Raw genomic sequence first — 12,326 nt, forward strand, 5'->3', positions numbered from 1 at the left:
ATGCCAGCAAAGGTGCTGTGACCCAGTCAGGAAAACAGTTCGCTTCTAGGGACATTCAGCGAACGGACTTGCAATTAGGTATCTTTAGCCAGTGCTGCCGTACCCATTTTGCTTACAGTGGACAGAGGCACGCCCTAAGATCCTTTTTACCCGGTAGACTCATTAAAACTTGAAATTTAGCTGTAGACTTTAGAAATGAAGAATATCCATACGAGAATGTGAAGCATCTGGTCTGACTTTGCATTGCAGCATTCTCTCTTCTACGCTGTATCCTCTTGTTGATGGACTGAAAAACAAGGGAGCTCGGAGAAAGGGGCCGTTAATCTTAGTACTTTGTAGTTCACGGTGCAGTTGAGTCCTTCCTGATCCTGTTGCAGATACCGACCTAGAAATCCCCCTAAATTGCTTACCAGTGGCAAATTAGACTCTGTACTTCACATGTTCATCAAAAGCGTGAAGCATTTAAAAACTTAAGAGCACTACTAACAATCTAGCGTTCGCCTCCTTCCCTCTTCCCCATGAGCATTCTCCATACTGAACTCACTTGGGGCTGCGGCTGCTACCACTATAAGCGGCGCTCCTTATAACGACTCCCTCTACCGCTTTAATTTCTCCCAGGTCTCTTTAGGCGCCAATACACAAAGGTGAAACCTGACTTACTTGCAGTTTCTGAGAGTAGGTCCTTTAGGCTCAGACACGAATAGGACACCTCTGAGCGCCGTCCCACATTTGCATGTAAGTTGGAAATTAAAACAACAGCTACTTTGCATTCTTGGTATTCATGCGTCGGCAGGAAATTTACTAGCATTCAGAGCTGAGGCGTTACGTGTGTGGTTATGCCCAATAGGCTTGATGCGACGGGGGGCCCTCTTATGGATAATCTGATGAGACAATACTATAGACAGTCGCTCAGTGCACTTCTCTCTATTCCTGCTATGACTACATTGCTTCGCCGATTCCTAAGCTAGTGGCCGTTGCATATGTTGGGGGACAAGCTACCTCCTTCCTCGTTAGGGTGTGCGGGCTTCATGCGTTTGCTGTTGCTCAGCCCACAAATGCGGAAGCAAGATGCTGGAGGGCAGCAGGCCCAGCCCTCAGAAGCCCCAGCTCAGAAGCAGGCAGCAGAGACCCACGAGGAAGCGTTTGATGAGCCGGATGACGAGCTCGAGGAATTCGATGAAATCGGTCAGACATGAACTCCAAGCCCTTTGTGACGTTAGACCCTGATGGCTCCTAGGCCTGCATACTCCGCGTGCTCTGCCCTCTGTTGAGCTCATTAAACACTACAGCCTCGTCAACTGTGCACCTTATCCTCTATATTTAAGGCGTATATCTGCCTGGATCGTGAAGCCATCCGATAAATGGAGCAAACAAGTGACCGAAGGCCAAATAGGCTCCTCGGGTATGTGCGGCTTTGCAGGTGGCGAGGTGCCGATTGACGCAGAGGTGAAGCAGTGGAGTGAAGACTGGGACGCTGCAGGTGAGCCCCTTGCCTTTCAACTTGCTGCACCTTCGGTCAGGCGCTCATCCATAGTGCAGTGGGACAAAGATTGGAGTCTTTGGTTCTGCCTCTGTCCTCTGTTCCTGCTTGTGGAGTCCCGTGAACGGGTTTGGTGTGTGGGTCCTTGCCCTCTCAACCTTATTGCACAAGTAGACGGCGATATCGGTGTGATTATGCTCCCTGCTTTTCAATATTAACCACCCTTCAGCTTGCTTAGAGACTCACAGACTGGCCAAGCTTATTTCTCATCAATCCATATTGCTGCAGGGGATCACAGTCCCTGAGACGCCGCGCACTCATCTAGCTGCTGCCTTTGACTAAATAGATGAGGAAGCTGACAGCTGCTGCAGCAGGCCTTTCGCTTGGTTGGATGTGTTCCGCAGGCTGGGATGACGAGGATCCTGACGATGAGTTCTTAGAGCGGCTGCAGCGCGAATTGGAAGCCTTTAAGACAAACTACACTAATGGAAACCCCCAAACCCGCAAGGCGGCGTGATAACCCCCAGTACAAAACAGAGGTCCCTTTGGAGTGCCCTTTGTGCCTATATGGGGGCCACACCTGCTTCGTGGGGTCTGTGGAGATGTCTGTCTTCTTGACACTAGCAAACTGAGGCATTCACAGGAGGGGTATGCTACGGCCGCGGGCTTGCAGCGGGTGCACAATTTAGAGGCCGAAACCCGCACAATACGTCCGTTGCTCGCAGCGTAGAGGCGGTTGAGATTATTCAATTGTCGAGTACCAGTTTGCTTCTCCGCCCTGTTACAAGTCCCCCAGGGGATTCGGCGCTGCTGCGGCTCTGCAGCAGCTGTGAAATTCATTAAAAGATGTTTACTATTTGACACAGTAAAGCCAAACAGAGCAGGTTTTGATACGGCTTGAGGGGTTTAGAATGGAACAGCGACGTGTGACAATCTTGTAGGGCACTGTCCCTACTTCACGTGGCTCTCCTAATTAAGCCTTTGTGCACCATCGTGGTTGAGACTGTTTCAGTAGAGGACATTCCTTGCACCTCCGATAGGGAGTCCGTCTCTTTGCACCAGTAGTACTCGTATCGACGCATGAAGTGCCACACGTCCCTTTTAGGCATTGTCCTCTTTTTGAGCTTTGTTTCTTTTAGGTTCTGCTGTCCCGCGTGCTGCATATGCCTGAGACCACACGACAATGCTCGATACTGGAGAGCAGTATATACTGAAGTGCATTCTGACAAGCTGTATAAGCCAAATGTGATCAGGCTCCACGGTGAACAAACATGGACAGTGCTATATATGGGAATACGCCAGGCGCCAATGTCTCATGTGACTTTTAGCAGCTCCGAGGCCATAGACTGCTCCATTTTCCGCGTGAATATGAACCTGGCGCTTCAAGTAACAAAGATTACTGTATTTTTCTTTCGCTCCGCTCAACCGGTAGATCTGCCAGCTCCCCCACGAATTCCTATATTCGAATCGTCGGCAGTCTCACACATTCATGAGGTACTCAAGTCTCGTATCCTAAGTGGATGGGATAAAATAATGAATCAAAGCTTTAGTCTGCCAAAACCAGCTATTATCCGGCGTTACTCAGGGGCCCCTTGGCTGCTCCCCCCTTGGGCCCTGTGTGCTGCGCATGCACCCAAGCCTCTGCATGGGAATCCTCCCTTGATTAGCTCACTGAGCCGAAGGGACTAGCCGCAGTTTCAGGTAGTGACAAGAAAGTAAAAGACACCACCGTGGTGTTCCTTATTGTGCTACTTTCGCGGGACTCGGTAGCCGTCGGCCCGCAGTGAGGGGCCTACGGGAGGGACCCTAGCCACCGCCTTCGCCTCAGCCAGGAAACGCTGGCTGGGATTTAAGGTATCTGATATGCATAACTCATCTACGTGTGTTGCAACGCCAAGGGTCAGACAAAAACGGAGTCGCTATGACGCAGCAGGGGAGGGAGTAGTACACGCTGTAGAAGCCGCAACGTAATTAGCAACATTCACAGGGACACCTCTTCTAACGTCAACAAGACGCCTCCATGAGACTAGGTTTTCCACTTGTAGGGGCTGGAGCATCAGTACTAAACTTGCATCTAAAGGCAAGGCGTTCGTCGTTCATCAAGAGGCCCAGTGGAAGCCAGTACACGAGACCCATAGTTGCAATAAAAGATTTCATAGACATCATTACGAGATTATGGATGCCTTTTTTGAGCGCGAGCCAAAAGGCAAGAGGCCTGAACCTGCTCGGCCCAAATTGTCGCTTCAAGAGCCACAGCCGCCGCAGCAAGAGGAGGCTCATGACGTGGATCCGTTGGACGCGTTTATGGCAGGGCTCAATGAAACTCTTGTGAGGGAAAAGGCGGAGTTTGACGAGAAGCAGCGGAGGGAGGCGGCGGGCGAGGCGTTGCAGATGGAGCAAGAGCGCTTTTTTGACGATGAAGACATCGCCGCGGACTCTATGGAACATTTGAACACACAGAAAGCCATGGCTGTCAGTCTACCATTGGGGGTTTAAAGGGGTTTTGGGACTCTGGAGAGAGCGAACATGCGTGTGCCGCACCTTGAACTCTGTTGACCAGAGCACGGTACTGTGTGTGTCCCTTTCGCATTGCGGCGGCGGCAACAGCAGACCCCTCTCTCGATTTTTTGTTTATTCCTTTCTGAAACAGCAGGCGGAGGCCGCCAGGTCTAAGAGGAAGGCTCAACCACAGAGCAACAGCGCGGCTACAGATGATGAAGACGAGGCACGGGGGCGGGCCCTTCCGGTGGTGAACCACGATAGGTAAGGGACCGTTTTTCTTTTTTGCATGTTTCACTGGTCTTCTAAGTGTGGGGAGTGAGGCGTTATGGTAGGTGCTTGAGGTCTGGATTTCGGGGGGCGCTTTTCCGTCGACATAACGCCTGTTTTTGCAAGCGACCCAATATGCTGTTGTTGCGATTGCACGGCTGTTTATGAGGGACAACGGCACGGTATATGTGCAGGCGTCTTTATTAGTATTTTATTGCCTACGCAATGCTTGCCGTAAAGCTGGTTCATGATGCCGGTAGCGTTGCGGCTGCTGTCATGGCAGGATCCTCTATCCATCCTACACTGTTGACATATACGAAGAGCATTCAGACGTCTCTTCCCTGAGTCTCGAGGCTGTCGCCTCGGTCCGCGACTCTTTACAGCTTCACACTACCGGGAAACAAGCGCCACGTCCGATAGCCTCCTTTCTCCATCTCAAGGGCTCGCTGCCCAAAGTCAGTAACGCCCTCACCGGAGAGACCATACACAACAGTGTTAACTGCAGTAGTAGGAGCAACACGCTTGGCAAAGGCCGGGGGCTTTAACCCTCAAAGCCTTTCTGATCAGCGTTAGAGTGTCAGTAGGGGCGCTCGGAGCGCTTGTTGAAGGCCTGAGAGCTCTTGGCATTCCTCTCTACCTTGCCCCCTTGTGTTCGGCGGCTGCCTTCCGCTGCTTGCTTTCCAGTGCTGTGGCCTCTCACGGCCTTAAGACTGCTCTCCAGTGTAGTCTGCCATGGGTTTCGCATGTTGCACTTGATTATCATTGCCTTGCAGTGTCTGCCAATTTGTTTCTTTGCATGTTGTCTAGACTGGCCAGTGTTGGATCCAGGGCCTCTGTGCTAACATACTGGTCATCCAGATGCCGTGCATGTGTGCGTGTGTGTGTGTGTATGTGTGTGTGTGTGTGTGCGTGCAGGGCCTGTGGTCGGCCCTCCAGCGGCGTGACTATCGTTTACCTACGGCAGTTCAGGCAGCGGCAATTCCCGCGTTGCTGAGAGGGAGGGATTGTTTGGCTATGGCTCAGACAGGCAGCGGGAAAACAGTCGCTTATCTTTTGCCTCTCCTAACCCGTGTCGTGCATCTTAAGGAGAAAGACCACTGGGCTACTCGCCGTGCTGCAGATTCAAGCAGTGAAGGTGCAGCGAAAAGGGAGCAAAGGACGGGACCTTCAGCCATCATTATATGCCCGACGAGGTCCGATGACTTCGAATTAGCGTAATCTGAGTCCCGACTGTCGTGTGATAAGCGCGACGCCTTGCACATACTTTTATCTCTGTGTCCAACGTGCCAAGGTCTTAGTGGTGTTTCAAGTGTCTTTTTGATCATTTGAAGTGCATGGATCGCGTTTTGCAAGGTCGTTGTGGGGTGGTGCATCGCTGCAGAGAGCTGGCGGTACAGGTGGACGGTGAAGTTCACAGCTTTACTCGAGGCGGAACAGACCTTGATGTGAGCCGCTTGTTGCTTGCTGGAGGCTTCGACAAGACGGAACAGTTTCGTTCTCTGCGCCGAGGGCCAGACGTGGTGGTGGGCAACCCCGGGCGGATTATAGATGTGTGTAGCCTCAAGGGCCTAGGGGGCATCTTTGAGAAAATCGTCATGGTGGTGGTGGATGAGGCGGACAAAATGGTGCAGATGGGATTTGAGGCACAGCTCAGGGAGGTCCTTTGTTCGATAAGGCCAGACAGGATCACCTGTATGGTTAGCGCCACCATGCCGCGCAAGTGCGAGGCCCTAGCCAAGTAAGCCCGCACAGCAGTAACCACCAGCCAGCAATAACAGCAGTTAAACTAGTAAGCGCTAGACCAGACAAGCCTATTTTGTATTTGGATTTTCTCTCCGTTTCCCTCCCTCTTGGGGCACCTGGGATCCCTGATACCTGTGAGGCAACGGCCGCAACATCCAGTGGTTAAAGCAGCCTTTGCAAGATCCCTTCTCCATTTTTGATTCGCAGCCGATTCCTTCGCAACCCCATTCGGATTGTTGTAGGCGAGGGAGGACAGGTCAGCTAACGATTATGGTCTTGGCTTTTGCATACACACCACCGTCATTCTCTTCCCTCTTTGCTCTTCCACCGTTCCTTTGAGGCTGCTGTCCCTGCATCTCAGGCAGCGCAATCGGTGCACCAGAGGGTGCAGATAGTGGATGGAGAGCCTGCAAAGTTCGACTGGCTTTCAAAGCACATATTGGGGCTACTTGCACTCTCTCAGAAGCCCGAGCAAATGCAGCAACACCAACAGTCTGCACGGCCGCCTCCAGCAACTGTAGCTGCAGCAGCCTCTGCAGGAGGTGTCATCTTCTGTAGCTCTCAGCAAAGAGTTGAGGATTTGGCGTTTTTGCTGGACAATGCTTTGGCGCAACAGGTAGAGAATGAGGCGCTGACTGCAGCGGGACAAGGTGCACCAGGAACACCTGCACCAATCGCTGTGGATGCGGCTTCCCGTGCAGCAGCAGCTCGGCTTTTGAAAGGCGATAGTTCGCAGGACCTGAAAAAGAACGCAAATCAAACATTCAAATGTACGCATATCTGCGTGGCCGAATGAATATGGTCACTGTTTTTTTGCTAAAATTCATCGTCACCTTTTGTACCGTCTTCCCTCAGAGTGTTATTTGTTCCCGTGATTTCTTGTCTCCAGAGTGTGGATGTCTTCATCAGGTATTCTGAGGCCTCCGTTTCTTCAGCTTCGGCCTATGGTGTTGTGGTTTCTCAGACGTGGCTATCCTCCACGGTGGGATGCAACAGGGCGAGCGGCTTGCCGTGATGCGACGCATGCAGCATCACTTCTTAGATTCCCCTGGATCTGTGCAGAGTCCCCTGGTATTGGTAGCAACAGACGTTGCAGCCAGAGGGCTCGACTTCCCTCCGGCGCTGTCTCTGGTTGTCTGCTACGACGCCCCAAATGATCCCGAAGTGTACGTACACCGTGTAGGACGTGCTGGCAGAGCTGGACATGTGGGCCTTGCGTGCTCGCTATTCACGAAACAAGAAAAGCGCCAAGCGGCGTTTGTTGTCGAGAAAATGGAGGTCAGCCCTGCTTGTTTGCTGCCGTCGCGACATGTGTTGCTGCTGCTGCTGCATATTGTTGCTGTCACTGCACCTCCCGATATTGTTGCTAAATCATCCTCCTTTCGGCACTTCCAGATCGCAGCGATGCAATTGAAGACAAAGAGCACTAGTTGGTGTCTGTCGGTAACTCAGCGCTCCCGCAGCGATACTTCGTTTGTCTCCTCAGGCGTCAGGCCAGACCGTTCCCCGCTCTTTACTCGAGTTCGCCATGCAATTCCGTAAGTGTTTGCATTGGGAATAGCACGTACGGGGGCTGGGGGTTCCTTGGGGCTCTTAAGGACCTTTCTTCACCCATTAGTTAGTGTGCTGTCTAATATTGGAGGTGGCCATTGGCGGGGTTCGCGGCCGGCACGTGGGATGAAGAGGTGCATAATGATCAAAGGAGGCGGTTTTGAGAGGTAACTCTTGCGTGTATGTTGCTGCTGCAGCCCCATTTAGGGAGGCACGGCTGTCCGGCTTACGTGTCGTTTGGCAAGGAGGAAAGGCGGGCAGGGAGCTTCGTCATCAGCAGAATACTTCCTTCGGAGGCCTCGGGTACGCAGCCCTTAGGGGAAGAAATGGCCTTTCTTGGCGAAACCCTGTGCAGCTTTTGTGCGTGTGGGTAGCCATTAGCTTGAGCAGCGAGGTTGAAAAATCAGCAGGAACAGCAGCATCAGTAACCAAAGAGGGAAGGGAAAAGGCGGGTAGGGGGCGCGGGTGTAGAGCAGGGCAGACTGTGGAGCTGTTTGGAGAATGCAGCTTGGGCGTGTCTTCTCCCTGCGTTTGCAGATTTGACACTGGTTGTCAGGTGGAGGGTCTAGGTGGTTCAATTGCATCCAACGCGCCCACTCTGGCAGAGGCTGCAGCTGCCGCGGCTGCTGCAGCAGCCGCAGCAGCTGCATCTCGACAGGCCACTGGAAGCACATCAACCACAGAGGCTACCGACTCATCTGCTCCCTACAGCAATGATTCGGAGTCTTTGAATGGCCCTTGCAGCAAGAGAGGTCGATGGGATAGCAAAGAACAAAACAGCTCGAGCAATAGCTCAGGGAGCGACGGAGCGGGCATGGCATCGGCGAACGCAGAGGGGAGAAGAGCCACCCTTAACTTTGCCAAGCGGGAGCAGCGAAGGCAACAGTGGCTTTCGACTCTCGAGGCCCGTCGTGATCAGCGGCAGCAACAGGAACATCAGCAGCGACACCGTAACCGCCGGGAAAGGAGTCCTTCCCCCCCTCGTCGCGCCTTCACAGAGCGGCCCCGCCAAGCTTCTTCTCTGGGCTCTGGAGAAGCCTAGAAGACTATCCGCATTGAGCCTTCGAAGAAGCCAAACGTCTTGAAGCGTGTCCAGCCCCTCGTTGCACAGACGCTGCGTCGAAAGGCCTTCTTCGAAAGGGGTTCCAGGAATCTCGGCAGCCCTGTGCAGGCTTAGTGTAGTGCTGACTGGATCTTGTGCTACTACAATTTCAGTCTCGGCTGCTTCACTTTGTCACGACATCGTAAAGAATTATTGGTAGCCCTTTTGGACAGATAGATGTGCCTTCTGGCGTTGAAAAGTCTAATCGGAAGGGTCTGCTGCACAGATCTGGACGGTGGCATCGCAGAGCTCAACGCTACCCTGCGGACAAGAGGCGAGGGGGCACTTGTTTTCTCCGTGACCACACGGGTAGAGCCTCGGCGTGCAGTGTACAAAAGCTTGGGGATCAAGGTAGGTGCGTGCTCGTTATTCGCTCTTTCGCTCGTGGGATCTCGTAGACAGCCGCTCAGCAAGACGGCTTGATGCTTGCTTTGCGTGCCTAGGAGATAATTTTGCTGTTGTTCAGTGTCTCTGCCTCCACCGCCATAAAACTCTTTTTCTGGCATACTCAAGTGAACACTAAGGCATTATTATTTGGTGACTGGCGGTGCTTGGCGTGTTTGTGTAGTGGTTTGCTCCTTTGGTGTCAACAAGACCCTATGAACCGCGCGCCTGTTTGGACAAAATACCTACTAAGCTAGCTGTCCGTCGGTGTTGCCCGATCCGCAACTAGGGTAGTCACCTGTGTCTAAGATTGTCTGGGGCATCTCCATCTCACGTGGAAAAAAGTGCTGCAGGATTGGTGGGAAGTAGTGCTTACTACAGAGGAGTGCCGGCGGATTCTGCAGTGCCAGGCCTCTTTGGTATTGGGCGACTGTAACTTACTGCATATTCTCTGGAGTCATAAAAGATTAAATTTTTTTAAAAAAGCGCAATTAGCTCTGCGGAATGCCGGTTCCTTAGCGAGCCTGCCTGGCCATGTAAGCCTATGAACATGACGCTAGATCTGCGTGCACTCGGGATGGGCCACACCAGCTATTGGGAGCTTCCCGCCGCAGAACTTGGACACACCTTGCTCTTGGAATCCGTGAGAGATTCTTTTATATGATTAGGATCCGTGCACTCGTAGAAAGCAGAACGGGTGGTGGCAGAATAGTTGTGCCTTATCACGCTACAAAATGTGCCGATCCGCTATGAATGTTGTATTGTCTATAACCGATTCACAGAAAACAAACACAAAACAGTGGGCATATGGCGGCATTCACCTTTGGCACCAAAGCACCGCAGGACTAAAACTTGGCCATCGCCGAAACCCCGCTCTATCGCATCCTCCTGTCCCAACCTTGCTGGCCCCGGACCTTCGGTCCGTTGGATCATTAGCGTACTTCGCTAACGTACAAGCCCTCGAGGGGGACACTCAATACAGATACTACTCTGCCCGCCGATCTTGGTGCTGCGAAGTGTCGTGCTGTTTTGGCTGAAGTGTCGTGGAACCACCACTACTGTATTTGCTCATGCTAGTGGTGGGGCCAATATTTTTAGCCTGTTGTTGCTACTGGTGAACGTACTTCTGGGAACTGATTTTGGTGTGTACTCGTGATGTTCCTGTAAGAATAAGTCATCAAAGGGGGAAATTTCGTGCGTACTTACTGGAAGCGCCACTGGGAAAGCTCAGATATACCAACGGCAGGCCCGTGGTTGAATTAGCCAGTTCGGTTAACATTTCTCCCTTCATGGGTGCCTTCACAAGGATAGCACCCAGCCAGAGCAGAGGTGCGAGACTTGGGTGTGCTCAGGCCACAATTCATCATTTGTGGCTTCAGATTACACATAGTGAATAGTACTTTGCATTTCATACTTTCTTGTGTGATCTCAGTTTTCTCTACGTGTACAGTTGCTACAAAGGGTACCAGCAAGTCGTTAACACTTGCCTTTTGCCCAAACTTGCCTGTGGCAAGTTAGTGATGTAGCATGCGTAACTTGAGAAACCATCGGCCTCACAAATAAACCTTCGCCCACCTGCAAGCAGAAAGTTTCCATCATGGAGCAGTGGTATTTGTTTCACATATTCGGAACGCAGAAACTTGGGGCCTAGTGGCCCCATTGTTTCGCTGTTGATTGTTCGGTGACCCTTATGGCATTTGCTTGAAAGGTCATTCGCTCTTTCGATTATTATCCTCACTGGTATGCTTCTGTGTGAAACATACATCGTTTCTCTTATGTAGGGACTTTTCGATGAGCCCTGAGAAAATTGCTTTTTGTATGAAACATCCGGGAAATGATCTCGTTGCAATGATTGTGTGTGCAACTCATGACTCTGCTGCAACCACAAAATGCCGCACAAATGCACTAAGGATTGTAAAAATGCATATCCCACAGTGTAGAATGTGGAGCAAATAACGCTGTGCTCCGTTAAAAAGTGCGGCAATTAAACACATCACAGGTATATGTTGTCTCTCAGCGTCCTATATATAGCAATCCCTCGGCCAGTTGGAGAAAAAAGACGGGAAACGCCTAATGAAACCGAAATATCTGCCAAAAATTGGTATTTCTCTCGTGCTTGGTCCAACTTATTCACACCGAATAAAAGGCTTCCACTTTTTATATAGCAAGTATGCTACATTGATATGTTGCCCCTAGCCTACTTGGCATGAGATTATGCTGCATCGACGAATTTTCTGAATAGCTTTATCGTATTTGGGGGAGGACTTGTTTTCAAGAACCAGTACCGATGGTGCGTTACCGAAGCCCACGTAACCGTGTGAGAAACCGTTTGGAGTTTCTTCAAAAGTGGTGACCCCGTAACCCCCTGAGGCTCCTGCGCTCTCGGCAAAAAGGAATAATAACAGGCAGGGTAAAGCTAGTTGCACGCGAATCGCACCAGACATCCCAGTCAACTATTTCTGTTGACCGGGATGTCTTACGATTGGCTCCACTCAGATCCAAGGAGAAAGGCTCAGTATATGTTCCCTTGCTAGATCTTGCAAACACAGGCACCAGGACTGAATGCCCACATTTCTTTTACCGGAAACTTCAGGACTGCATGCTAGGAGGGATGTAGGGAGAACCCACATAAAGACGGGCGCCAAAGTAAGAGGCGGTGCGTCGACGCGGGAACCGAAACTATGACCCTCCATTTAAAGTCTCCGTGTGGACACAGTTCATTATAGGCTCTGCAAAAACTAACTAGAGGTCTTTAAAATGTTCCTGCAAAGAACTTTTAAGTCCTCCTGCCAGCAGTCCTCCGAATGTCCGCCAGGATGCAAGAGAGGCACCTAATGTTCAAGTAGCCGTACCCTCTATGCACTTTGAGTACGTACTGCCAGTTGTACACAGTTATCGCCGCACACGAACAAAACAGAGTCTCTTCTTGCATGGAGCCCAAAGTACTCTGCACTAAATGATATATACAAACACACGAACCAATACTCAATTCTTTACTAACCCATAGGTAAATTTATCCTGCATAGTAAAAAGAGAAACGTGTAGCTTAAACCCCTCCATCTTCCTCCCCAATTTCAAACCACATGTCCATTTGTTCAGTACCTGTACGTCCAGACCGAATGCGTGCAGGTGGGCAGAAGATATTCTCCCCTATAGCAAATCCCCAGGCACTCAAAATCGCGTAAAACAGTGCAATTGAGAAAAAAGGCATGCATCCTCCGTAAGGGAAGTAGAAGGGAGGAAAGACGCACTCGCTAGCCAACAAAGAGCCAGGGACCGGGCCAACACGACAGCGAC

General features: G+C 51.3%; 2 protein-coding genes across 2 annotated transcripts; both read left to right on the forward strand.

The window, feature by feature from the left end:
* The first annotated feature begins 1,055 nt into the window (after positions 1-1,055).
* Positions 1,056-1,997, forward strand: LOC34622000 (protein DSS1 HOMOLOG ON CHROMOSOME V). Its single transcript, XM_026335896.1, has 3 exons — positions 1,056-1,185; positions 1,421-1,480; positions 1,885-1,997. Exons 1-3 carry the CDS (start codon positions 1,056-1,058, stop codon positions 1,995-1,997), a joined length of 303 nt encoding a protein of 100 aa, XP_026191681.1.
* A 1,658-nt stretch (positions 1,998-3,655) lies between these two features.
* LOC34622001 (DEAD-box ATP-dependent RNA helicase 24) lies at positions 3,656-8,585 on the forward strand. Its single transcript, XM_026335907.1, has 11 exons — positions 3,656-3,952; positions 4,131-4,243; positions 4,533-4,704; positions 5,165-5,442; positions 5,631-5,987; positions 6,200-6,248; positions 6,354-6,762; positions 6,957-7,270; positions 7,479-7,530; positions 7,741-7,846; positions 8,081-8,585. The coding sequence occupies exons 1-11, from the start codon at positions 3,656-3,658 to the stop codon at positions 8,583-8,585; spliced, it is 2,652 nt and encodes an 883-aa protein (XP_026191692.1).
* The last annotated feature ends 3,741 nt before the right edge of the window (positions 8,586-12,326 follow it).

This window comes from Cyclospora cayetanensis, unplaced genomic scaffold (genome assembly GCF_002999335.1).
Source record: "Cyclospora cayetanensis isolate NF1_C8 unplaced genomic scaffold, CcayRef3 CcayRef3_contig_85, whole genome shotgun sequence".
NCBI classification, from domain to species: Eukaryota; Apicomplexa; class Conoidasida; order Eucoccidiorida; family Eimeriidae; genus Cyclospora; species Cyclospora cayetanensis.